The sequence below is a fragment of the Coturnix japonica genome, chromosome 12 (assembly GCF_001577835.2).
Source record: "Coturnix japonica isolate 7356 chromosome 12, Coturnix japonica 2.1, whole genome shotgun sequence".
In the NCBI taxonomy this organism is placed as follows: domain Eukaryota; kingdom Metazoa; phylum Chordata; class Aves; order Galliformes; family Phasianidae; genus Coturnix; species Coturnix japonica.
The window spans coordinates 6,142,031-6,170,025 of NC_029527.1; the positions used below are offsets into that span (position 1 = coordinate 6,142,031).

The following is a 27,995-nucleotide window of genomic DNA, read 5'->3' on the forward strand; positions in this document are numbered from 1 at the left end:
TCAAGCACTAAAATCAGATTACAAAATAGCAAAGAAATAGGGCTTTAGACAACTTGAAAACAAGAACACAAAAAAACAAGTCAGCACATTAGCATATATAAAAACACAAATAGTAACACAGGAAGCACTGAGACACCCCAGCTGTGTACCTTCCGGCAGCCTTAGTGAGATGATGCATGACCTGAGTCAGATAAAGATTTGCCTTGAAAAAGTAAGTTGAACTCCGCACACATGAAATTTGAAAGGTCAAGCTTAAAAAAGATAAAACTCTATATATAGAATAATACCAAACCTAAGAAGCACCAGGAAGAACTGTGCTGAAGTAGGGCAGGTGGCAGGTTACTGATGTCACTAAAACATCACTGCTGCAGTTGTAAGAGGAAGAAACAAGTTTTAACATCATTCTGATGTTGCTGTAATAATTACACCAAGAAAACTGCTAGTTATGAAATAAAGTTTGGCTGTGTTCCTTTTGTATTTTGAAGACAGCATAAAAACCACAGACAAGGCAGCGTGTTAGCAAGTCCCTTGTGCATTAAGAGTTTATTTCAATTTTGTAATGGAACTGCACCATTGGTTAATCTAATTGAGGTATTTTGCCAAAATCCAGTCATTAAAATAAGTACACTGCCTTAGAGCTATGTAAAAACATTTGTACAAAACTGTGTCAAATAAATACATAAGTTTTGGTATTTATGTAAAGAAAAGTGATTTGGATACTTACAGTTTTAAAAAAAACTCGCCGTTTCACATATTTTAGGCAAACATTCAATTTTACATTAAAACAGACTTCAAACTGAAACCTATGTACAGGTCAAATACAAATGTAGAAACTCAAAAGTGCCAACAACCAAGATAATTCAAGTACAATAAATGTTAAAAATATATATTTATTTCAATTTTCAGATGCTTCCAACAGGTACAGGCCATCATGGTTTAAATAAGATCAGAAAAACTTTGAGATAAAGGACAAGAAATGTTTTGTTCCAGAATAAAATAGAAATTGTTAATCCAACATTTTAGAAACAGGAAGTCCACAGCAACGTACAAAAAAGACAAGTTTATTTCCGTTTTGAATACGGCCTGGAAGAATCACAGTTTTTACCCCAGCCACCACGCGATGATGATTTCTCTTTATCCGTGCTCTGACTATAAGCAGATAGAAAATAACTGCCCCCTTCTTGGTTTTGGCTTGTAGAAGGTGGGTATGTTGTTCCCAGAAAAGTCTGATGAGTGAGAACATTAAAGTGACTGAACTGATGAGACATGTTTAATTGTCTGCTGTAAACCTGGAAGTTATTGAAAGAAGCTCGTTCAACTGAATTGTGTTTTTCCCCTTCAGCAGAGCGGTCTGTAGTAAGCGAAGTAATTGGCTGTATATCTTCCATTTCAATTTTTGAAGACTTTTCCATACAGCTCTTTTGTGCTTCAGGAGATAACTCTGACACACAGCTTTCTTTTGCATTTACTCCATGTGAGCTCTTGGTCTCAGTCTGCAAAGTTTCCAAATGAGTATCATATTTAGAGGCATCACTGCAGATTTCTATTTGTGATGCTTCATCCCCTGAATCCAAAGACATGTCCTCCTCATCCTTTCCATCATTTTCTGCATCAGCTGTGTTAAAAAAAGAAAAAGAAACTCCGATTCTATTGAAATACGAACTTCTGTTAGACAATCTATACACTACTCACAGAGTGTTATGCTTCTGGTCTGCAAGTCCAGCATCACTTAAGTCTTGGTCTTCTGCCACTCTCGTTCACTTACTCAACATACACACTTAACCCTCTGATTCCAGTTATTCCGATGCTAAAAGCTTCTGAGCACTGTGTTCATGATTAGTGTTGGGAATCCCCAACTCCAATGGGGTTTATGTCAAAACAGCATCTAAAGTTACACAGGAGGTCAGTATTTGGTCAGACAATTACAAGACTACAACTACTGCTGTCTCAGGTGTTTGTCTACAGTTTCTGAGCTACCTTAAAAACAGCTCATCATAACTAGAGCTCATCTCAACAGCTTATCGTTTTCCTGAATCCAATTATACCTTTTTTGCTTTCCTGGATACCTTGTTAGCCTATAACTCTGTATTATGATCTCCAATGCTGTTCCCCAGTCATTTAAAACAGTACCTTCAGAGCTGGATTTTCTTTACTATCTATCACATTCATTTACACAAAGACACTAATTCAAGAACCTCTACCCCACACCTCTAATTAGCTGAAGAAATGATAAATGTTTATGTATTACCTGATTGTATTTCCTGAGAGGGAGATAGGCTGTTTTCTTCATTAACTGAGTTGTGATAGCCAACAAGACTTGTAAAATTTTGCATGAAGTCATCAACAGTGGCAATAACTACGCCATTATCAGCATAATTTGAAAGTGGCTTGAGATTCTTTTCTAAATACACAGAAGGAGATTTTGTATTACAATTTAGCACCTATTACCAGAAGAGGGAGAAAGGTAGTCACATTTGTGTGTAACCTGTTAAGAAGACAACGTGTCGCTGATGTATGTTTTGAGCCTGAAGCCTGATAAGACATTCTAATTCTGGTGCATTTCGAGTTTGAGAATCACAGTTATGGTAAGACAGAATTTCAACCAAGTGCTTCTTTTGATAGGTGTTCAGCAGGGTCAGCAGACTCAGGGCATTAGCATTCAGTCTGTGATGGAAAAAAAATATTTGACACTGATTTAAGGTCATTCTAAACATGAAAATTCAGTTAAAAGATGGACAGAACAGTAAGTTATCCCACTTCAGTGGGACTTTGAGAGAGTAACTGAAGCTGGAGATGTTAGCAATTGGTGTATGAAAGATCACTGCTTACCTCCCCAGCTCTTTCAGTTTTTTTTGCATTTTGCAGTGGACTTTCCACTGCCATTTTCCATCAGGGGTATTGAGATCCTCCAGAAACTGTAAGAACTGTTTCAGTTTATCTGTTCGGGAGATATTGAACAGAAGATAAATTTCACAGTCAGCAAACTGAAAAACACTGCTTAAACACATACAGAAAAAGGGAGTTGTTGTTTTGGTGTTTTTTTGTTTTCATCAAAGCAGTTACACAACTATGAACACTGCCCTAATACTTGAGCTTTTCTTCCTAGATAATTTAGCCAACAAAAATATTCCCAAACAGAGGGGTTTTGTTTTGAAGACCAATTGCCTAACAGTGGTATCTGCTTTCAGAACAGCTGAATTCAGTCAGCATGATCAGCCTTCTTAAAATATCTTCTAATACCTTCTTATAATAAAAGGTTTTGCATACATAACCAGACAATCTTCAAAAGGCAAGATCTCTGTGTTCACACACTCTCCAGCCAGGCCAGTGAGTAAAAGACTCAAGTTCTCAAAAAAAAAAAATTCACTGTATCATCTCTGAGTACAACAGCTTTCTCATATCTTAAGAGTTCTGCCTTTCTCTGTGTTTTTAAAGCTCCAGAAAGCATCACACTTACCTGTTGTGATGCTCTCTGGATTAAGGACAGATTCATCTGACACAACAAAGCCCCCAGCCATGAAGAGTTCATTGTAAGTGTGATTTTTCACATCATCCAAGCTGTCGACACCCGCAAAGCTGACACAAGAAAGCTTCTTCAAATTTACTAAGCCAGGTACCTGTTCAAAAATCAAGAGAGGCACATGAGGGAAAAGAAAACAGAGATCACAGCTAAAAAACAGATGAAGAATCTTCTCATTGAACTTATCGAGGAATTATTTTTAATCCCTTGCTTTAAGGGGTGCTCTCAAAAACATTACAGGAGTTGCTTCAGGAATACCTAATGTCACTCTAACAGCTGCTGTCACTTGCTGCTTGAGCACTAGGGAATTAAAGCAGAACTACTGGACCCTCAACAGAAATTAACAAGGAATAGGAAAAATTATTAATTACTAAAATGCACCAGAAGCATTCATTACCAACAATGTGCAGGTAGAAGTAGTTACAAGTATATGATGTAACAGAACTAGGCATGACCCCAAACAATTCTGTTTCTTTGAAAAGGCCACTATTAAGAAAGTAGCCTTACACAGTGAGCTCTTCTGGCTATGCTTTAACGGTTGTTTTCTGCAGTACACTTTTACTTATGTGAAGTACCTTATGGATGTGGTTGGCGATGTCTTCATTTTGAATAATTATCAACAGTTTATCTAAAGCAGCTCTTCTTTTTAGGAACTGTTCTGGATGGCACTCTGTATTACCCAGCTTAGTGAGGTACTCCTGACACCACAGAAAGAGATTGGTGGGGAAAAAACAAAAAAGGGAAAAGCTAGTTCAGCCAAAACATTAATGGGTTTCTCATTCAAATGCATTTCGCAGGGACAACTATTTCTGTCTTTCAGATACATTAAACAGAAGGATGCAGCAACACAGAAACAGGCTACTTTAGCAGGTCGGTCAGTCTTACAGGGCAGTGTGTAAGTGGCCAGCTGACAGACCATTAAGACGGCATGAGGTTTCAAGAAAACATTAATTTCTATTACTTCAACTTCAGCTTTCATCTTGCACGCTAAATACAGAATGGCAGCAATCTCTAAAGCTGACTGTAATATTAACCAAAGGGGGAAAAACAGAAGAAAATAATAAAACAAACAGCACACCACCACACATAACATTTTAGCAAGGATATGTGAAAATATCATCATATTCTTGCTCTTGTCTTTCCAAAAACCTTCCACAAGCCCAACCCTTCTGGCTGCACCTTCAGAAAGACCCCAACTCCAACCAGTTCTGCTTTTCAAACAATAAGAATGAGGTAAACGCCAAATCAAGACAGACCGTCTCAAAGCCCCACACAAGAAGTGTGGCAGGGCAGCCTGTTTTCACAATTCACTGTAATAATTCAACAAGTTTTAGACTCCCTTTTGTTTCATCCATTCTGGTTTGAAAGCTACCCTGTTCTATTTTAACACTACGGAGAGGTTGAGATGGAACACATTTACCTTGATTTCTTTGCAGAGATTGCTTTCCTCCTCTTCATGAATATAAAATTTCACAGTGTTTTTCTGTACATCTTTAATAATTTCAACCAAACTGTTAAACACTTCCGGTTTTAACTGGCTGATAAAATCAGAAAGAGCTGGTTGGGTTGAAACGTTTAGGTTCTCTGGGGATTTCTGAGGCTTCTCTGGCGGCTCCATCAAATTACCACTGGAAGGTGCCTGATCAGACATCAGCACAACTTCTGCTTTAGCATTCACATGTTCTACTCCCTCCTTCACTATGGGCAAGCTCGATGACTGCTGCTCAATAGAATCAGGATTTTCCACCACACTGTTACACAATGGCTCTGTTAACAGTGTCGTGTCAGAGTCTCTGCAGACAGGTAACACGTTGGGTGGAGGCTTCGGTGCAGCACTATGAGCTACTTCTGCTGATTCAGGACTACAATAAATTGGTGGAGTATGTCTGATGCACGAAGAGGACAAAATAACACTATTCATTTTCTCACTCAGTGTCTCTACATATTCTTGCACAGAAACCTCTGATGTCTGTAAACATACATATTCAGAAAACCTCATTATCCTCTCTTGGCCCAAGACAACTGGTGTGAACATACCACTGACATAAGAAATATTTTTTTCCTGCAAAATTTCCTGAATCTTTTTTACAAAGAGACCATATTCTTCTAATATCACAGTCTCTACTATTGCGCTTATGGAATGCTGTGTTGTAAAAGGGTGATCTGTTAGTTCACATTCATCTTCAAGTTTCTCCACTTGTCTTGTATAAAGTCCATCTTCTGCTGTCCCCTTTTGTGTGTCTGAAAATGGAGAGTATGGAAACTGGTAATCAGAACTTCTCTGTCTATTTATTACCCGTGGGTCATTAGGGAAGGCATCCTTTGGCGGTAAATACACCAGTGGTTCTTCTGGTGATTTCAGACCTATACAGGAAGAGTTAATCATCATCATCATCTCATGTTTGAAAGTAACAGCTAATACAGTAACAACCTAAAAAATACAGGGTTTTGGTTTTTGTTTCTTTAAATCTAATAAAGTTGTAAGTAGAAAACCAGAAGATTTATGTAGCAGAGGCAGTAACCAAAACAGCATTGGCCATTTTTAAGTTAGTGTTCTTCTGAAACAGAGTTGACTTGGAATCAGTTTTAGAAGTTATATGCACTCCCTAATCCGATGTCCATCCAAATCTAAAAGGAAAACATTTGCCTCTAGCAGGATCCGTTTTGCATGGCATAAACTTCATCTCACAGTTACTTTATACCTCTACAGATTCCAAAAGTGTTCCATTTTATTTCCTTCGTCAATAAAACTACATATTCTTCCTTCATCCTTCAAAGCTCAACCCTCCAGTCAAAGCAAATTTCTAATTTTCTTTAAAAACACTAAAAACAGATATAAATCATGCAATTTCAATTTGAACTGGGCTTTCTGTTGCCCTTTGCCTGTAGCATACTTAAGCATATTGCAGCAGAATTGCCAGATCACAGTTTAAGCCAATGGTTGAGCAGCAGGTGAGAAGGCAGAGTGAACCCAGGCAGCTCAGGTACAAGCAAGGCACCTGGGTGACTGGAAGGCATGGAGCCCTCCTCACCCTCATTTAAGGGTTTGCTCTCTAAGAGAGCAGCATCTTTCCAGACAGGAACTGCACTCCCCTCAAGCTGTCACTGGTTGCTGGAAGGAGTGAGCTCATTTGTTCTTATTTGTTACCTTCTAACAGTCCACAGTGCCTGTGTCTCAGTAGAAGGCACTGCCATCACCTTCCTCTGCCTTACAGCAGTTTAGTTTTAGAAGACTTAGGAAAACTCAGTAGAGTAACTCACTTTGAGCTTGTCTGAGATGTAAGCTACTGGAGGCGACATATGTGATACTTGAGCTACTTATGACTTACTAACCTACATGACTGTGAAGAATAAATACTGCATTATAAGGAACTCTTAGCAGGAAGATCAAAAATTGCTATAGCTTTAAATCTGGGGCTATTTTTATGTAACATCTTACATTTTGTTAAAGCCAGTTACAAACCAATGAAAGAAGAAATATATAACACACTCATGCTTATTTAAGAGAGTTTCTGTAACAATGGGATTAGGGAAAAGTCTTCATGACTCCATGCTAAGAACACATACTAGACTGATTAAGTTACTCTTCAAATGCTATTATTTAAAATATTGCTTTAAAAACAAAGAGGGAGGAATGTGGGGGGGAGAGGGGAAGGAAGGAGAAAGGGGAGAGATTAGGACCTGTAAATAAATCTGTAAAGCTCTTTTAACAGAAAGATATACTGCTGGATATAGATGCCAGTTCAAAGTATTAATATAATACATTCATTTTGTAGTTTAAAATAAGGTTGCCTTGATTGCAACAGATTTCTATGAAGGCAGTACCCTTCATAGACACACACCTTTGGGTCACAAGTCTTCATGCACACACAGGAAAAAAAAAAAATGCATCAGCAAGTAGTAAAACACAAATACAGATTTCAACAGCTCTTAAAGCAGGATTCCTGACTTCAGACATATTCTCCCACAGTGATACCCTGTAACCAAATACGTCAAATAAACAAGAAAAAAAACCTGCCTGAAAGCAACCTTAGAAGAAGAGCAGTTTAAGAGCTTATGGCTGTTCTTGCAGACTAAGATTCAAATTCTTCACTGCTTAGGAGGATTCTTTCTACAGATTCCAGAATGGGGCTGCTATCTTGACATCATAAATTCAAAACACATGTGACAAAGAACATCCTGTTTCTTAGTATCTAAGATGAATGTTGTCAAAAGCCTTCACTTTTCTTACGAGAGAAGGTACGAGCAAGAACAAATATCATTTTTTGCTTATCTTCTCTAAGAACAGCCCCCAGTTTGAATCAAAGTCCAGTTAGGATGGATTAGTTAAAACACACACAAGTAAGTTAGCCTTTAAAAATAAGACTGAGGTTTGCTCACTGTTGTCAGAAGTTTAGATTATGCAATCATGAAGAAATGAACAATAACGTGATACAGAAGAAGCCAAAAGGAGTTGGGAACTTATGAACGTCTCTCCTCCAGCACTTCCTGATGCTGTCAGGGTACATGCGAGACAACCCCTTCACAACTCAAGTCACAAACTATTAAGACTATTTAGAATTAAGTTCAGCTGAACAATGAGCTCTGTATCAAAAGATGTCTTTGTTTAAAAAGAAAACAGAGCGATCGCTAACTTGTTCTTCTGCAGTTGTGCAAGGATGAAAGAGAAGGAATGATGTTCTCTGCATTCCTTTCTGCACCTTCCTTTCTAAAAAACCAAACCACAAAAAGCAACACATACATCCTCTGGCTTTAGAAAGCCATCAGTTTCAGAAAAGAGCGAACCTGCCTTTAAGTTATAGTGCAGAATATCAATTTTTTAAAATGGAATTTCAAAACCCTCTTGAAGACATTAAATAGAAATATATGCCCAATTAAAAGTGCTAATTGATCAGAACACTGAAGGTTTTTTTGACTCTTCTATAGCTTTCTTGATGTGCTTCAATAAAAAGAGGTCAAATGTGCCAAACAGCATATTATTGATCTCATTTTCTGATGAAAATTCAATCTAAGGTGAGACTAAAAGCCGCTCAGTAGTTCAGACCACAGTGACAGACAGAACCCCCCAGCAAAGACTCTTCTCTCACCTGTTTCTTTATCTTCACATTTTTCCAGCTGGTCTTCCTGATCTTTTCCTATCCCTACTGAAGGAGAGCAGCAGTTAGCATTAGCAGAGTTTCTTTTATTGCACCTTCACATTACAGAGCCAGTCAGTACTTGTCAGTACAGTGAGAGCTGACTTCAAGAAAGTCGAATCCAGCCATGCTCAAGACAACCTCTTTCATCTCTGGAACAGCACTTTCCCCTCTCAGAAGACCTTGAAGAAAATTTTTTCTAGAAAAATTTCTTCTCACAGATGACTGCACAACGTGTCAATGACAAACCCTTCTAGTATCAAGAACCACATCCTGTATTCACGTGCTAGTTTGCTCAGCAACCATAACCACATCTGCCGATATGCACAGTGGCCAAGCCAGCAGTATAGGAAAATAAAGTCCTATCCAAAGCATTTTACAGTCCTTGAGCCCTTAAGGAAAACACAGAAAACATCAACCTTATCATTTCTTTAAAAAGCCTAAGATTTTTTTGAAAGAAACCTACTTCCCTTGCCTTCCTCCCTTCTCAGCCAAGCACAAAAAGGAGCCGCAGAACTACATGACCAGATGAATATTACAAGTGCCAGGGACTCCCATATTCCTCCAATGAGATTAGATCAGTTTTCACTCAGAGAATGCAGTTAATGCAGTCTGTGTGGGTTTACTCATGAGGCCTCAATTCACAGCCCTGAATGGACATCTTCTCATCTATTCCTGCAGTCCAGTTTCCACATCCTTCAAAATCGGTTATTTTATGTTCACCCAAGACCTGGTACCGTTGAGCCATCAAGAACTAGAACAAGAAGCTTCTTCTATATGCTTAAGTTTTAAATGTTTAGATAGAGAGACTTTGAAGCGCCTCTAGTAGAAGCATGTGATGCGGTAAGAAGCAGACAGCTTTCTGTAAGGATGTTTTTCATGACTTTCTGAATTACTAGTTGCTATTATTCATCAATCCTACCCTTAGCAGAACCTAGTTGAGTTCAAACACAGAATTCAGAACAGTTACGTACTTCACCAGATAAATACTGAAACACGTTTCTGAACCACATCACACCATACCCAAAGCAGTACTTTTCCACCAGTATCTTTTCTCATCCAATAAATTTGTTTATTTTTCAAATAGCAGGAATAATTGGATGGATGTGTACCAACAGGTGACCCAAGAATGGAATCTTCGAAACGAACAACCCCTTAGAATATGTTACCATTTCACTATTTGCAGCAAGGTTACAGTTAAAGCCATCTTACCTGTAATTGGAATAAGCCTCCAGGGCATTCCAACCTCTGTGCTATTTGAGTTGGAGGGATGCCTACGATAAACATGTTCTACAGGTGTACTAGGACAGGGACTGTAGTCTTCAAAGCTACTTACGCTTCCAGTGCTTGGCTCCTAAAAGATATAAATTCTCAGTTTACAGCTGTTTTATTAAGCCTTTATCTACTGAACAGCTAATGATACGAATGCACCCATATTCACCAGCACACTAAAAATTTTGCTGTTGGTCGAGTCAAGTCAAAGTTAGAAATGCTGGCATCAGGTACTGCTGCATTTCATTTACCTGTCTGATTCTTCCCAAGGCAGCAACAGACCATCAGCAAAGATACCAAAGTAAATAAGGTAGTCATAAATACACGCCATAGAGTACAGAAGTTGTGGGAAAGATGGGGAAGGAAACAAAAGGAGGGGAGGGGAAAAGAAAGAAAAAGAAAAAACATCTGTTCCTTCACCAGTCACCTTCACTCTCCTTCCTTACCTTCACAAGGTAAGCTGTTACCATTGTGCTGTGGGTTTTTTGTTTTTGGGGTGGGTTTTTTTTTGGCTATTTTAAAAAGTTCTCCAGAATCTTTAAAGCATACTGAGTATACAAAGGCAATTGACTTGATTTTGCCATTTTGTTCTACCAACACAAGAGAATGCTATTACTAAAATGAAATACAGCCCTCATTCTACTTCTTTAGAGCAACTATGCTCATTTAAGATACCTCCACCCAACTCAAAATACCAGAGTGTGGTTCAACATCTTTCAGCTTCTTTCTTGTAACAAGACAGGCTGAAGAAAGTCTTGGAATTACACAGTCTCTGACCAATTTACTTATTTTTTTGGTTTGCATTTGTGGGAGAAGGGAAGAGTTCTAAGCATAAGCTTTGAAAGAAAGGATCTCGACTTAGACCCAGAGGAGCCTGGTCAAAAAATACTCCTTTACACCTGCAAAAGGACTTCATAATCAGAAAAAGCCATCACATTCAAACCACCAGTCATGTCCGCGACGTTAAAGAATACAGGAACGTTCTAAAAGCAGAGGATAGCAATGAGCACTGAACAATGGCAGAGCTGCCATCCACCTGTCATTTTTGGGGCATGGCAGGGGAGAGCCCCACAACTACTTAGTATGCAATCATTAATGGCCTGCTCAAATTACTGTGAGAGTCCAAAAGTGAAAGCCACTCCTGCTGCACTGTAACCAATTCTCAGGAAAAGCAACATCTAGGCAGTAACTAAAAGAAATAACTCTCAAATGTCTCCTTACTTTGTCACGGGTTCAGAAAATATCAGTGCCTTAACCAGATCAATAACCTTCCTTAGGAGAAGGAAGGTAAAGAATGATGAATAAGTATCTTAATTTTTTTTATATGTTCTCCTACCAAAAAGGAAAGCTTTTTCACAGAAAAATTCTCTTATGCATTATTACATCTTTTCATTCATTCTCATAATATGTATGAAAATAGTACATTTGTTAACAGCATCAACCTACAAGTCAGTTGCACTTACTTTTAAAACAAGTGTGTGTTCAAGGCCTACTTCACTAGCTGGAAACCGTAGGTTAACATCAATAGCAAAGGGTAAGCAAGCAGCATCAGTCTCCAGCATCACAGGGCTCTGTGTGTCCTTAAAGTTAACAGGTTCAGCCTGAGCAGCATCAGGAAGCTCATGGCCATCTTTGTCCTGTGCTGGAATGGATTCATATTCATAGCTTTGTCTCATATACTCTTCAACTTCATCAGTGTTTAGTCCTAACGCTTGATTTACAGACTGTGCCAATGATGAATCCAAGTGTCTTGAATTAGCAATTGTTTCTAAAAGCAGTTTAATGAGGCCATGTGTGTCAGTAACCGCAGGGTCAGATACATCCTGATGTGTCAAGTCAGCATCATGTCCACTGAGACCAGAAATAATTGAGAAAACAGCCTGTGGTGGCTCCAAGGTTCTGTCCCCTTAGGAGGGAATGAAGGAGAAGAGCAATCCATTACTAAGTTACAAAACAAAAGCAAAATCAGTCACACACACCCCAAAAATCTACACATACCATCAGTCTCACTCATTAACAACAATTCATACAGCAATCATACACTTATTTTCTTAATAAACATTTTTAAACAGGAAGATGTAGATTGAAGTTTTATTCGATTATTTAATTATTTGCTGTTCAACTAATAAAAACCTAATCATGTTTGGTCAGTCAGCTCTCAGTATTTTTAGGCACGATGTTTGGCAAGACAAATTACTTCCATGGTTATACAAAAACGTGGAAATTCAAACCACTGCTGACGAACACTAGGTCAAAATTTAGTTTTGAACAGATACTGTTTTGATTACAGCCAGGTGGAAATGCGTTCACTTACATTACATAACACTGCACAAAGACCCTGAAGATTCAGGAACTTCCAAATTAGAATCCCATGATTTAGCATCTAGTCCACCCTTTGTCTTCTCACATCTGTCACAAGGGACACTGTTTTCTAAACCGATCTTACACACAATTACTGCAGCTTGACAGACACTCTCCCTCTCCATGCTACGCTTCTTCCAGGCTTTCCCTCTTCTGAAGTAACACTTCATTGCCCAGTGAAACAAAGGGCAAACCTTAAGTACTGACATAATATTCAAAATAGTTATCTGAGGTTTGCATGTAGATAATTCTTTTTGTCACACGACATTTAGGTCTTAAAACAGTAAGTATGTTTCCTTAGTCCCTCTATAGGCACATTATTGGCTCTTTCAAAACTTAACTATCCTCAAGCTTACAAATTTCATTCTCATCTTCAATCAACATTTACTAATTATTAATGTGGGGCACTGAGGCCATAAAGAATTTGAACAAAGCTGGAAGTCAGAGACATCAGGGTATCAAGACGTGCTTAGTACTCCATATTACAAAGTCTCAGGCAGTTACACAGCTTAGCAAACTGGTGAAGTTTGTCTTCCTTCCTGTTAAACTGTCTTCTAGGAAGGGTCAACCTACATCTCTATTAACACCAGGCATGAAACCACACAAATATTAAATCTATTAAGATTACATTGTAACCATTCTGCAAATTACAATACTCAAAGAGAAACTTTAAACAAAGTGTTTCTTACCTTCATATTGACAGTTATTCTCTGCAGATTCACTCATTTTAAAGTGTTTTGGCAAATTTTCAGGCTGTCTTTCCAGTTTTCTTTTCAATCCAGTTTTAATTCTAAGGTCCTCAGAATCAGAATCTCCACCTACATTTTTTTTCCTACACTGGATTAAGTTAATAAGGTCTTTGAGTCTATCTGGATCATAATCCGCAAGATGAGGGAATTTTCGCTTGGCAGCAGCTGCTTCATATTTTGCATGGATTCTTCTCTCACCTTTCACATTGGCAAACTCAGAATCTTCTTCTGCAGCTTCATAATCTGAGATGGGACTGAACTGTTGATGCTTTCGATTTCCCTCTATCAGCTCCCTAGCTCTAGAAACAGGTAGCTGATATGCCGCACAACTGAAAATGTAGTTCTGCAAGCAGCTGTCAATGTGAGATTTGTTTCTTGGAGCAGGATAAAGAAATTTTTTGTCATCCAACCGTGATTCATAGCGATATAACACAAATTCTCTGTATTTTCCAGAGCCACTAAAGCACCTTCTCAAATACTCATTTATATACTTTTCCACAACAGCATTGTAATCGGCCGAAGCATCTTTACGAGACTGGATTAAAGCAAAATGCAGAGACTGAATAAACTTTGTGAATTCTGGAATGATCTGCTTTGCGTGCAGTTTCACAGTAGAAGAATTCTTCTGTGTTCCGCATGAAACACCTTTTTGTGCTGCCATGAAAGAGAAGGGAATTCACAAAATCAAATCATAAAGCTATGAAGAAACGACTACTAGTTAGCAATATTCTTTATTATACATAATGAAAAACTGAATGACTGAATGACAGAAATAACCCACGTGCTAGGAAAGGAAGTAACCAACTTTAAAGCCTGCTTAAGTCAACCTGCTTATAGTCATGAACTGATGACTTTCATCACTTTGTGGCAGCCTAATTCCTACATACTCACAATTTTCAGTTTAAATCACTTTATAGTCCCTTACAGAAGAAGGTCACTTCAGAAGCTTACTAAGATTTACTATAAAACAGACCCCTGCAAGAAATGGGGGGACCATAATTCCTTCCTATGGAATTCTGCCACTTGCTCTCCTTAAAATAAGATTCAGCCTAGTAACCCAGTAGAAAGCTGCATAGCTTTTTTGCTGCTTTGCAAACCAATACAACCAACTAAATCAAAGACGTGCAGTAGAAGCAAGAGTAGGACTTCCCAGTCGATGCTATTAGAACCTCTTACATTCCTGAAACAGCAGCTTCGGGAAACTAAATTACCTCCAGACTCAGACTTTTCCCTATTCAACCCCTTATAGCAACACCTGAAGGCTTAAACAGGGATTTACCTTGTGTCTGACAGGAACTGCAGCTCACAGATCTGTGAAATGTCACAGCAGTGAGAATGAGAATAATCTTAAGGAATTGGTGCACACACACTTTAAATATCATCCCGCACTGTATCTCCTCTTACTAAATCTACAAGTGATTGAATTTTAGTAACTGTTAAATAAATCAAAAGGGATGTATTAAAATAAGAACTACAAAGATTAGAAATAAGAACACAGGAAGCAGCCAAGACTTCAGACAAGAACTTCCTGAAGAGCTGTGCTTTGACATTATTGCTTCTGAGTAACTCATAGCAGACTAAAAAAGCACTATTTTCTGTTGCTTGTACTATTCATTGCAGAGTTCAGCCATCAAAGTTTAATTTCTAAGTCTCATCCCAAAGCATCCAAGTTCTACTAAAGCTAAGTCCTTTCAGTCATCTTTCACGGTACAGTCAGGTTTTGGGGCATGCCCCAAAGCAAAATTAACAATAAACAACCATAACAAACTTTCAGGTGTTTTGTCTTTCCCATTTTGATGGTTAAAGATCCCACTCCTCAAAATGGATGATAATATTCTTAATAAATAGATCTCTTGGAATACTGATGCTTAGTTCTGTGCCATCAAGAAATTTGGAAGTAGTTTTACTTCACAAAAGGGAACAAGTGAGCCTGAAATAGTTCATGCAGGAGTTACTTCCATGAAGAAATGTACTTTCCATGTACCACCACCTTGGCCGTAACAAACTGTTGTTCCTGGTTTACACTGACAAGATGTATCATCCAGTCTTAAGCAGAATTTGAACACTAAATGAGCCCATAAACAACAATCTTAGCAGTGAACAAACTTACCTGAGCTTGTTATACCTCTGGGCTCTGGAAACAAAAACAATGCATTTAACATGCGAGATCGTCCAGTTTGTTGGTCTACAATGAGAAAAGAAGAACAGTGGGGAACAAGAAGACCTTCTATACTTCCCAAAGATAACTCAACCCCTAGGGAACACCATAAAAATAAACAAAACAAAGAACACCACCCCGCACAAGCATATGCAAAAGAACCAACACTCCCTCACACCCACCCACCCATCCACACCCCACCCACCTAATATGAAAATGCATACCATAAGGGGATGCCATTTGCCAAGGAGAAAGAAGAAAAAGGAATCCTCTGTCCAGAAGTGGTTTTACAAGAACCTGTTTTTGAGACCAAAAAATAAAAACACTGCTTCAAACAACCAAAGATATTTTCTCACTACAAATACTCTTACTGCCTGTAAGCTTAACTCCAGTATGTGTAGATATGTGCTATAAACACTGTTTTGGAGTGTGTCGGCTTTGTAATTCCAACAAGATCATAAATTTTCTAGTATGCCTCAAGTTACTGGAATTATTCTCAAAAGGGAACAGTAAAATCTGTTACACTCACAACTTTCTCTTTCTCCAGCTTTTGAAGCAATCCCTCCAAGTGATTGCCAGAACGGGACTTCTCCACAACTTCATACAGGCTACTATACATTCCATTCCTCAACACTGACACGGCATGAGGGGCGAGAGAAGACAGAATAAAATAAAATAAAATTCAAATTCAGTAAACATTCTGAATTTAAAAGATTAATATAGAACAATTTACCTTCTTTTGCCCCTGAATAAGTTTCTTTATAGAACAACAGCGGTGATATTTTCTTCTTCAATTGGTCGATGCTCACAACTTTTTCCAGGTCGAGTTTCTCAGGTCTAGAGACAAAGGGCAGGAGATTGAATTGGGGAAAAATAAAAGAATTAGTCTCCTCTTCTTTGACGCTTCCTCCACAGTCCAATCCTTATTGACAAAAAAGAAATTATCAAACACACGCTTGTAATCAGTTCCTCAGGCTGCTCTGTGAGCCAGTGGTGCTTATTGCTTCAAAAGAGAACGGGTCACTTAAATAAAAAAACAAACAAACAAAAGAAGCACCCAAAGGCTGACGAGAGTTGTGAGAACAAACTTAAAAGCAGCTCTGGGCATTCATGACTCAGGACTCTTCTAGTTGGACATATTCAAAGCGTCTACCCATCGTGTATTTTCATCTGAATATGCCTGAAATCTGCCTGGTTTATCAGAACAAATTTTAATACAGCAATATTTGTTCCTTAAACAATTATACTCACAGCTTGCAGGGGAGGAAAGGACGTGCTGCTGACTTCAAGGAAACATGGCATAAAAGTTTGCCTTTATTCCAGAGCTGTCCCCTCCATAATGTATAGTTAAACTTTTCTAAATTAAGACAGAGACAAAAAGAAATACTCGGTGAAACCTCTTGTTAGGAGAGACTGAGAGGAAATGGCAGTAAAGTGACTGCTGATTCTCCGAAAGCTGTTTTAGGGAAACTTCCTGCTAATATCAGAGCAAACCATAAGACCTTAAATAATAAGTCAATAGATAACAAGAAGAGCTTTTGCAATCTTATCTTGTTTTAACTTCATCTCAGCAGAGCAAAGGAGGTTGGTATGGTACCTGTACATAGCCATACAAGCACATCCTTGTGTCCAGCATCTGTGCAACAATATCTTCTTACCTTAACTGCCAACCACTTTTACACATATGAATGTTTTGCCTGAATGATAGTCAAAAGAAAAGCAGATGAGGATCCTACTATTTCAAGTGCCCTTGAACAGCAGATCTGTGAACAGAAGATATGTTCCTGCCATACTAAAAATAGAAAAAAAGGAGGGGAAAAAAACTGGATTTTGTTCCGTTCTGATTTATTCTGGTAAGAAAAGATGTACTAGAAGGCATCTGTGCAATCACCTGATATTAGGAAGAGATCCCTCCAATCAGTATAGTACAGAATAAGTTAGGCAGACAGTCAACATAACTAAGCAGTCATTCTGGTTAGAGAAAAACAAAACTACATGGGAAAATGGCCATTACCTTCCACACCTATAATCACAAAGTAATACATTTCAGTTCATTCTTACCTGTACTTCTATCTGGGTTGAAGCTGTTTGATCTAACAAAAAGAAAGGAGACTGAATTACTAGCCTGAGACAGAAGCTTCTGGCTACTAGATTTCATACTAAGAATACCCTACCAATCTAAAAGAATAGTAAAACTGATAGTACACTCTCTAACCTCAAGTTATTGTTACAGCATCAGCTTCTCTGATTTCTGATACCCTGATAACTTCTGTTAGCAGTAAAAACTACAGCCCCCACAACCAACACAGACAGTTACTATACAAGCAGTAAGTAAACAGCAATAAAGAGTCCAGTGACAAAACATACAGAATATTTTCTTGAATACCAAACAAGATATTGCTGTGAACATCATTACGACTCCACATTTATTCTACTTTCTCAGTGAATTCCACTTAGTGATGAAGGTGACGTAGGTGAGAAGAATAGCAGAACAGTTTCCTGCAGAGGCCAACTTGATGTATAAAACCATCACCTCTTGCTTTGCATTAGAAACAGTACAAGTCCTTGTGACATGTTCATTCATTTCAGCACTGTTAATAATTCAGAACTTGTGTAGATTACTACAAGCTATGAATTCATATTGCATGTAGCCTTATGAAAATTGATTTCCAAGCTTACCTTGATGGGGGCAGAAATTTCGGTGCTTGCACAATTTCATCTTTGTAAGTAAAAGAAACAACGGCATAAGGACAAACATGCCTTGGTCTTCGCCTTATCTCATCAAAGCCGTATTCATAGAAATAGTACTAGAAAAAGAACATAACACAGTGGTAAATTAGAAATCTGGTAAACTGGATTCTATACACTGACAGTTTGTGACCTTTCTCCCCTGAAGGATACACTCTGTTTCACAGGAGTAACATAAAATATACCTAGTAATTAACTACTTATGTAAAGATATGGAAAGAGATTAATAACTTGAAATTCATTATGCCAAATATTAACTTGCACATCTAACAAGCTGGAAGTTACTCTCAAGAAGACTTCCCCTATCAAGTCTGAGAGCATATATGTGTATATGAAGGAAAGAGAAGAGAATGACATACTGTTCTGTAACTGAACACAGGCTGCCATGGGCTACTGCTGAATACATACAAACGAGACTGTAGTGTTAAAGTCTATATAAAGTTACAGTAGCTACAACTACTTAGGTGCTTGGTACTAGCTATGCTTCAGACAATTTACAACTATAATTCTGTGAATTTGGGGATTGTTTGAATGAAGTCTTGAGGTAAGGTAACACATCCTTTAGTTTCTATTACCTGAGTAAGTTCGTATGCTCGATATGCCAGCAAGGAGGTCACTTTATGTGCATTCTTTGAGACATGACACTCATGCTTTGGCGTTGGATCTAATATACTCTTTGCTGTTGACTCCATTGCTTTCATACCTATGTGGTCATATATACTCTTCATTTTTCCCTGTAATAAAGTAGAAGAACTGTAAACATAAGCTTTTCCCTGGAAGTGGCGAAGTGTTTCACACAGAACAGGAAGTAAAAGCAAGCAAAAAAAACCAAAAAAACCACAACAGGTTTTGAAAGTAGTGTTTGTAAGAATACATTCTTCCCATACTTTAACAGAAAAATCCACAACAACTTATTTCTTCTCCTTCATAAACATTTCTTATCCTTTATTAAGCTCAATGTACACACTGAATTTTAAACGTGGTAAGCTTGCACATTCTTTGTAAGTAGGTAATTGTATGAACGGAGGTTCAGTAAGTACGGTTAAAACCACCTTTATTCTATCACTAAGCAATATAAACCTTCATGAACAGATAACAAATTTACCTTTATTACTTTAAAAATAATCACATCTCCAGTTGCTCCAATTTCTAGAGGATTGGGCTGCAATAAATCAGCATATCTGGAGATATACACACCTGAAAGGAATATTAACAGAAAAAAGCACATTATGCTGAATGTTAAAATACTTTAAGCAGCATTACAAGGCACTAAAGCTTTTCATAATCAGATCAGGAAAAGGTACAAAGGCACGTTCCCAACTCACAGCTCCTAGACACTAAAATAACTGCTTAAACATTCCATGTGTGGCATTAATTAATATGTGCACCACAGCAGAGAATGGACACTAAGTCAGTTAGAAAGGAGTGTAGCCACATTGCTACAAGTGTTGTGGTCCAAGGCCATACAGATACATGTGAGGACATTAAGTACTCACACCTGTGAGCATAGAAGGCCAAAGATGGGATGAATTCTTTGGCTTCTCAGTTTTACTGGGAATACAGAATATATATATGATGAAAATTAAAATGTACACAACTGAAAATTGCTTTTATCCTTTGCGATAGGATTTTAATCAGAGTAACAAAGCAGTGCTCTGGTGCCAGCTTACTTTGCCAAAAATACACACATGTGATATTCCTGAAGTCAAGCACGAAACCAGTGACACAACTGATTTATCTGCTAAACCATACTGAATGATCTCAGCACATACAGCAAATAAAAGACAGTTACCCATGGAAGGACTGCCGAGAATTGCAATTTTGGAGTGGCCCACCTGCAGCCCCTTTTCACAGATGCTTTGGATCTGAAAAGAACAGACATTTTTTAAACAAATCTAGCGAGAAAGCCAAAACACGAACAGAACAAAGAGTGATAAACTGAACAGGAGTAGAATTCCAGATGGACTAAAAATAATGGCAAAAACAACCCACAGACACAACACATTCCCTGTATCTTAAACTTTAAACACGTATTTTGAACATTACTTGCTTTAAAAACACTTTTGATATGCAGTGCAGATGCAAACCTGCCATATGATTGAATACTTACAAAATCCTGGTTCCACAGTAGCAGAAAAAAACCCTTTCCAGCATTTTCATTTAAAAAAAATATATATATATGACTGGAAATTCAAAAAGTCTGTTTCTACTATTAAGGTTATATATCGATATAGGCATATTTGGAGCACAGAAATACCCTAAGAATGCATCTGTTTATCTATATGGTAAGCCATTACTTTTGCCCACTAAACAAAAAACAAATCCTTTGCATATATAGGAAAGGAGCAGGATCACCTTCGCAAAAATCAACAGAAATCCCAAACGTAGACCAGAAAAATCTATCAATAAATCAGAAGGGAAAATATACTTGGACATATAAACATGGCACCATAAATAACAAATAATTAGAGAGATTTAAACTGTGACATAATATTGTATCTTTTTCATCCATCTGCACCTCCTAGTGCTGAATTTAGCAGCAGCAACTTAAAGATTAGTAAGTGTGATGAAAACATCCAGTTAAAGGAAATACTGCTTAATTAAAAAGGAAAGGTTACACACAGTTATGTTTTCTTACCTGAGGTCGATCAACCATCAGAAATGCATAGCTTTCAGAAAGCTCTTTATCCATGCGACCATCAAATTTCAGCTCTCTGCGTTTTTCTGTGAACTAATACAGCAAGTCCTTAAATTATCTGCTACAGTAAGTTCTTAGCACACACACACACACACAGATAACTGCACTATCAGCGTTTTAAGGCTCCACCAACACTAGCAGATCCAGGTGCACAAAACCAATCAAAAGGTGATTTTGAATGAGACAGATGAAAACACTTCTGGCAAGTCTGTGCATTTTAATATTACTTGTAAAGTGCTTGCCAAGAAGTGCATATAGCTCAATGCCTTCCATACCACCTGTGAATTCCATTCCAGAAGTGATCCTAATTCCCTTCTCAGGAAAACAAGACAATACTGTTTTACACAGTGCATGTACTTCAGTAGCTCTGCCTCACTGCTACTGAGCGGGTTTCAGTAGCTGATATACACCTGAACTGTAACCACAATCCACCAATGGTACAACAGCAGAATATACTTCAGAGTTCACAAGACAAAAATTCATGCAAACTAATTGCACATCCTGTCACACCATGCACAAAATCTGAAACAGATTTCACGGGACCAAAAACTTACTTCAAACTTATTAAAGACAGCCAAGACTGGATTTAAGAAACACAGGATAAGGTACAGCAAAAATGCTACAGCTTTCAAGCTAACCACACTTCTTCACTTCTTAGGTTCAATAAACCAACTTGTTTAGATGCCACTTCTTGGAAACTGACCAAGATTAAATAAACTTCTTAGCAGACAAGTATTTTAATCATAACTTTCAATGGAAGCATCAAGCCATTCAAAGAAGACTCTGTACCTTCTTTACAAGCACCTACAGCCTCTTTACAGGTTATTAAAAACAAGCAAAATCAACAACACTTTAAAAACAAAATATCAACAGAGCAAAAGGATTCCTCACACCATTTTTCTTTTATTCATTGACCAGCTCAGGTAAGATTTTATACGTCTGTAGTAATAAACTTGCCCGAGGAACAGTTGATTACATTCTCAGGGATGTGGTTTTGCAACAAGAAGCACATTAACAGAAAATACTCTTTGGGTCTTTGTCTCTAAACTCAGAAAATGCATCAAAGTTGATTTGATCTGTACCTTATCCATAAAGAAAACAGAAACCCACTCACCTCCTTCTCTAACAGCTCGCTATGAACTAAGCTGGCTCTCCTGTAGTTAAAATTGGACACTGAACTGGGTTCCAAGTATGATGAATGCAGAATCTTCACAACATCATCGAACTCTCGTGAGCCCACGGCTACTGGCTGAAAGAGTGCTAGAAAAGAGAAGGAGGAAAAATAAGCACCAAGATACATCTTAAAAAAAAATATATATATTATTCATTTTTCAGTTCGTTGACTGTAAATGACTGAAGACACAGTCATGGTCCATTTCAGGTAGTTATTAACATGGGTTATTAACATGACTTATCAACCGCCAGTTCTCAGGAGGTTATAAGATAAGCACCTCAATGTCTCAATTTACCATTTGAGAAAAATCTACTAAGTACTGCAAACACTACTTAAATTACAAAACTTTAATTAAATTCATTAGCTCTTAATTAAGAACAAGCAACAAATTGCTCTAATAAAAACATCAAAAACAATTTCACAGCTAAACAACTCTTTAGAACTATTAAGGAGTTTCTGTTTGTTGCTTATGGCAATTATGTAAAATATGAATAAATTCAATATTGTTTTTTTATAAGAAGCCTGATAATCGCTTACTATTGAAAAACGACACTGCATACATTCACTCTTTATAGTCCTGTCCCTCACAATAACTACTTTAAAATGAAAGCCCTTCATTTGTTGCTCAAATTTACCTTCCAACACCAGCAACGCTGAACAAGCAGTTTTAAAACAGCTCTGAAAGCAAATAAGAAACCATTCTTATCTAGAAAACCTTTCAGCTACACCTCAGCTCTCATGAGACTGACAGCAATATGGGAGTAAAGATAACCAGAAGAACTTCTAAACTTTGTATAGTACTGTTGAGATTAAGCACACTTCTACAGAAAAGACATTAAAACACAAAGCAAAGCTATGAAGGAAATACACACGCTGGAAAAGGGCTGCAAATGCCATCTTAACCTTATAAGCACAGTACGCACACAGCAGGGAGATTGAAACTAGATAATCATTATGGTCCTTTCAAACCCAGGCCTTTCTGTGCTATGACAAACACCCCTCAGATCTGTCTTGGCATCAAACAGCATTGGCTTCACGTATCAGCTCCTCTTCTGCCTGACACAGCTGGCACTGGTTATTTTCTATTTCCTGAACATTGATTACCATACACGCCATCCCCGCACACTCCACCAACCCCAGCCTATTTCCTACTGCTGAGCCCAGGTGAGCAGAAAGCCCTACAGGACTACTCAGGGACTCATTACCACGTGCCATGCCTCACCAGCACCCCAGGCTCAAAACCAGAAGAGGCACACTATGACATCAGTTGTGACCCTACCACAAATTCAAACGGTGTCTACTGCATCCCCATGCGTTCAAATACCCCGCTTTGTGTAAAGTTCTGATGAGTGAACCCAGAGAGTCCTCCTAGAAAACAGCAAGGCTCCCTGTTCTACAGATAGGATGAACTGTGAACTACTATACAAGGAGTGCTCAACAGATTGAAGGAATGGCTCTAAATTCCTATAATTATTGAACACAGTACTATTGGAGCCTTCTTTGTTTCTTTATAAAAAGAAGTGTCATGTCTGTTCTTATCTGTATTTTCATGTACATCCCCAAATGTCCCCCCCCCCAAACAAGGATTATCTAATTTACATTTGCCTGAAGCTAGAAGTGCTGCTGCTACTTTCTTAGCAAAGATGGATTAAAACTGAAATATTTTAAGTCACTTTGAGATTCCACTTTTTCCTATCCAGGTATGCAAAAAACTAAGACTGATTCCATCCACTGATCAAATGAGTCCCAAAACAAGACCTTACGTCCACCATTGTCTTGATACTGCCCTAAGCACTGGTGCTGACCAGCAGCCATCTTCTAAAAGGTCGTGGTCACTACATGAGAGTCTGTACCTCATAGAGTGCAGAAGAAATAAAAACTGAGCAGCACCAGATCGTACTGCCTACACCAGTCACCAAATCCTATGCTTATACACAAAGGGCTTTGTCAATTATCTCCAGCCCTACATCACATGAAAGAATGGGAATGCGTGTATTTATTTTTCACCATACAAGCCTGACATTGGTATGCTTTACTACCTTTACTAACTTGTGTAAATTAAGCAGTAATTGATCAAAGTCTAGTGCCGGCTAATCATTACAGTACATACAAACAAATTATAGCAGCTTTTGCCAGCTTGTACCACAGACATATGAATAAACAGCATTTCCATTTAGTTTCTACTCAGCATACTGGGATGCAGATATGTATTTTTTAGGTAGAAACTAGGCTTCGTAAATAAAGCACTTAGTCTTGGGACCAAAGTCAGACTGTGTGTTTGGATGTGTGTAGTTCCCTGCAGGCTCTGAGTTTCTTTTATAGCTGCTTGATTTTTCAACTTAAGAAAATGGAGTTTGGAGGCAGATCTTTCTTTTAAGTCAAAACACAAAAAAAAATCAAGGAAGACAGTTACAGTCCATTTCAGAAATGCTGGTAAGCGAAGATAAGATAGTGCAACTGCTACTAAAAAAAAAAAAAAAAAAAAAAAGCAAAAAAAATTTTCCAAACTCTTCACTTCTTAAGACTGAGAATCAGTGCATAATGTTGAAGCATAATGTTGGAGTTGAATGCTTACTGTCAGCCTGAAACATCTTCTGCTCTCAAACGTTTTAAGTAGTTACCAGAAGGATTCCTTAATGAAAACTCTAGGTAGAACCAGCAGGTAGCAAGTAGCAGATACTCAGCTGAAAGATACAGAAGATTAAAGGAATAAAAAGAGAAAGCAAAATGAAACACCAAGTTCTGGTAAGTAGAAAGGGGACTACCTAGGCTTCCAACCAAGTGCTATTTGGACTTCCAAGGACAAGAGCAAGACCTTTTTCTCCCCACTTAGTCTGAGAAACAAAACTCACCTATCTGTTAACCTGGTCACCTTTGGAAGTAAGTGCTCAATCTTAACCAATGAGCAATCCCGTAGGTCAATGGCAACGGCACTTTGATGAGAGGACCAATATCCTGAAGTTAGTTCACCACAGCAAGAAACGCTCTTCCAGTGGTTTATCTTGGAAAGAATTTTTTTCCTTATCCTATTAAAAAAGGATCTTGGAAATCCCAGACAGATTCAGACATCTGAGATCAGATATTTAGAAGAGACCAGAGAAGCACTAAGAAACTCAAAAGAGCCTAAGCACCTATTACTAAACTGCATGCTCAAAACAACTTAAAGACAGTTTGCTTTTAAGAAGGCAAACAAATAAATGAAGAAAAATCACAGTGCCAATCTTACATAAGTTTTGGGTTCCAGAATTAATCCACTATGAAAGAAGAAGAAAGATTTTGTGACAACTAATCACAGCTAGGATTAAGTATGTGTCTTCCAGATGCAATTCTTCACAACTGACTCTCAGTTCCTTATTAGTTTCCAAATGCAGCTGCAAATAAATTCCAGAAAGGTTGAACAAGCAGCCATATCTTGTTTGCTTTGTTGTATGGGCTTTTTTGTTTGTTTGCTTTACAGTCAAAAGTTGCACCAAAAGTACCTGGTCGTGCTTAAAACGAATTTATCTTATCCTGCACAGATGTTATAGTTTGTACATAACAGTCTCTCATAATTAAGAAAACAGCTACCCATCAAGATGGTACACATCCAAAAATTAAACTAGAGGTTTGGAAAGCAAAACAAAAAGAGCAATTCCAAAACAAGACTGGAGGAAGCTTCCAAAACAGCTGTTCTGAAAGGGACAGATGTTACACATACTCTTAATTTAAAAGACGTATTTGAATACTGCTACTCTGCATCTTTTAAGCACATATGACTATGATGATGAATATGTTGTGAAATCTTCTCATTTAGTTCCAAAAGATTCTCAAAGATCAAGTGACCGATGTTCATGGTTTCCCACTTTTAGTAGTCTTGCCTAAGAAGCATCACCTCACAGTTCTTACCAATATAGTATCATGTTGGAAAAGGACAATAGGGCAATCGTGAGCAATTAAAAGCCTACAATCGCTGTGGGCAGAATGAAGTCTATACTCAGGATTTTGGAAACTAAATCACCAGCATGACATAAGATGAAATATCCAAGAAGCCTCTTGCTGGAAGGCAAAGACAGTATACTCAGTAGACTAAAAAGTGAGACCTTAAGAACTGGTCAGTTAACCTTAAATTCATAAAGTCAGTTTTAGAAGTAGAGCAAGACAGGTCTCCAAGTCTGATGATTGACCTATGTTACTTTAAAGCTCTTTGCACACTTACAAAATGGTAGTGCAGAGGTAAATGATGAATTGTATGATGTACAAAGAGACTTGACAGTTTTTCATTCACAGTGGAACCAAGTGTTCCAAGAACTTCAAACATTTGTGCTTTAGTACTAAACATTTGAGTTACATTCAAAAGTATTTAAATATAATCACACTTGGTTTTGAGATATGGAAGTGAAAAGGACACAATGTTTTATCCATTTTTCCATCAGATGAGCAGAAAATGTTTGGTTCTTTGGGGCTTTTTTCCTCCAAATCAACCCAGTCCTCTGCCAGTGGTATACTCTCTCAAGAAACAGGGATGATGAAGAAGGGAATAGAAGGAAAATTAATGCCAAATATGGAAGGGAATGGGATAATGAAATAAACCTACCTTTATCTCTTCCTTAAAGAAGAAAGCACTTCAAGAAGTTACACATTAGACTCTTCTCTGAAGAATTAGAAACCTACACGACCTGCTATTTTTTGATTCAAAGACACTGACCACAAGTCATAATGGGTCAAGATCTGAGACGAGTTTTGGGGAGAAAGACACGTTTACTACAGCACTTAACAAAAACCAGATAAGGAGAGGCCAGTGGACTCTTACGAAAAGCAAGAAATACCACGGGCTTTCAGAGGAAGAGCTACTGGAGAAGCAAAAAATCAACCAAGGACGCCGGGAAACCTCTAGCACGAGGCACGTGAACGCAGGGCGGCCGTTTCCTGCCTGCGAAGTGAGGAATTCTCACTCGACAAGAACCATCTTCTGTACACCGTCACTGAAGCGAAACGCCGCTCAGTGTGCGGTAGTTGATCCTACTGAGGATCACAGCCCCCTCCTGCCCACAGGGGGATAAAGGGAAGAGAGGCGAACCACTCGTCCGATTTCCAGAGAACCATCTTCTCTGTGTGTGTCTCCAGAAGCAGAGCCGGGACCAGCGCTCCAGCCCACCCGGATCGCATCCTTCTTGCTCTTAAAGAAGAGGTCTGAGATTCAAGCCGAGATGGGTCGCTCCTCCTCGTGGCCAAATACAAACGGAAAAGGGGGAGGAGTGGGGAGACGAAAGAATGTACAAGCCTCTCTGGTGCCAGAAAACGTATCCCCAGCAGCCTCGCCGCTCCGAGCCATGCCACAGCCTCCTCCACACCCGCAGGATTTTGCATGCAGCTGTGTGAGGTGCACAAAGAGCCTGCCTAATGAATCAGATGGAGGGAGAAGCGAAGGAGAGAAAGGAGGAAAGGGAAGGAACAACCTTTCTTTTCTCTGCTCTTCCTGGGGATCTGAAAGTTCCTCCTAACAGGCACGTCTTCTGGGGGCTTAGGGAGAGGGGGAGGCCCCCCCGACACGTCGCTGGGCGGCGGCTGTTGCTCGTGTGCCGTTGGGATGCTGCTCCTGCGCTCGCTGCTGCTAATCATGCTGGGGTTTGGGGGGACCTCGTCCTCTGCGGCTACTGCAGCCACCAGCAGCGCCTCCTCAGAGCGTCCGCCATTTTGTGTGGTGTCCTCGGCGGCTCCCGCTCTATTGCTCTCCTCTCCGAGGAGGCCCGCTCTGCTCTTCTCCGTCCGCTGATGCTGCTCCGGTTCCATCTCGTCGCCACCGGAGATCGCGGCATCCGCCATTCTTCTCCTATCGCCGAAAAGCGAGCGTGATAACCCGCACCTTCTCCTCCTCGCCCACCACTCTACCCCCGCCCGGCTCCATGCAGCGCCGGCTGCGGCTACTGCTCCCCCTCCGTCCGCTCGCTTTATGGCAGCCCCGCCGCCCCCTCCCCGCTCTCTAACATGGCGGCAGCCAAAACGGGAAGGGGGCGGAGCCAACGCCCCGTGGCGCCAGTTAGAAGCGGAGGGGCCGGCACAGGCCTGTGGGGAACCGCCGCCTCCTCAGGGCGCTGCGGGCGGGGGATGCGGGTTCCCCGTGGGGTCGCTGCTTCCCCCGAGGCTTCGGCTTCGCAGCCGCGATTGAAGCGTTGTCAGGGCCCCGCCGCCTGCACTTGGGTG

General features: G+C 39.1%; 1 protein-coding gene across 8 annotated transcripts; it reads right to left on the minus strand.

Moving 5' to 3' along the window:
• Window positions 1-516: 516 nt before the first annotated feature.
• On the minus strand, window positions 517-27,876 carry TASOR (transcription activation suppressor). 8 transcript variants are annotated; one of them, XR_001557958.2, is made up of 25 exons: window positions 27,251-27,876; window positions 21,756-21,901; window positions 20,582-20,674; window positions 19,736-19,808; window positions 19,049-19,140; window positions 18,519-18,677; window positions 17,875-18,002; window positions 17,257-17,288; window positions 16,447-16,552; window positions 15,929-16,032; window positions 15,725-15,828; window positions 15,420-15,492; window positions 15,148-15,222; window positions 12,978-13,691; window positions 11,391-11,833; window positions 9,868-10,009; window positions 8,608-8,664; window positions 4,941-5,884; window positions 4,096-4,218; window positions 3,458-3,617; window positions 2,830-2,938; window positions 2,486-2,664; window positions 2,249-2,401; window positions 1,693-1,885; window positions 1,516-1,615 (listed from the first exon to the last, which is right to left on the minus strand). XR_001557958.2 is itself a non-coding variant. In XM_015875017.2 (24 exons), exons 1-24 carry the CDS (start codon window positions 27,615-27,617, stop codon window positions 1,062-1,064), a joined length of 5,004 nt encoding a protein of 1,667 aa, XP_015730503.1. In that variant the 5' UTR covers window positions 27,618-27,876; the 3' UTR covers window positions 517-1,061. The 8 variants fall into 8 exon arrangements, 7 of the variants coding, with proteins under 7 accessions (XP_015730503.1, XP_015730499.1, XP_015730502.1 ...); XM_015875017.2 differs by lacking the exon at window positions 1,693-1,885 and having other exon boundaries at window positions 517-1,615; window positions 4,941-5,761; window positions 8,608-8,661; XM_015875013.2 differs by lacking the exon at window positions 1,693-1,885 and having other exon boundaries at window positions 517-1,615; window positions 8,608-8,661.
• Window positions 27,877-27,995: the final 119 nt, after the last annotated feature.

Bases quoted from the DNA above. Each gene is read 5' to 3' on its own strand.
- TASOR (XM_015875012.2), bottom strand. From the start codon at position 27,617: ATGGCGGATGCCGCGATCTCCGGTGGCGACGAGATGGAACCGGAGCAG. The intron at 16,033-16,446 runs GTGAGTATAATT...CTTTGTCTCTAG, and splicing joins CCTTTCCTCCCCTGCAAGCT to ACCTGAGAAACTCGACCTGG. The intron at 15,223-15,419 runs GTATGCATTTTC...TTCTCATTGTAG, and splicing joins GCAAATGGCATCCCCTTATG to ACCAACAAACTGGACGATCT.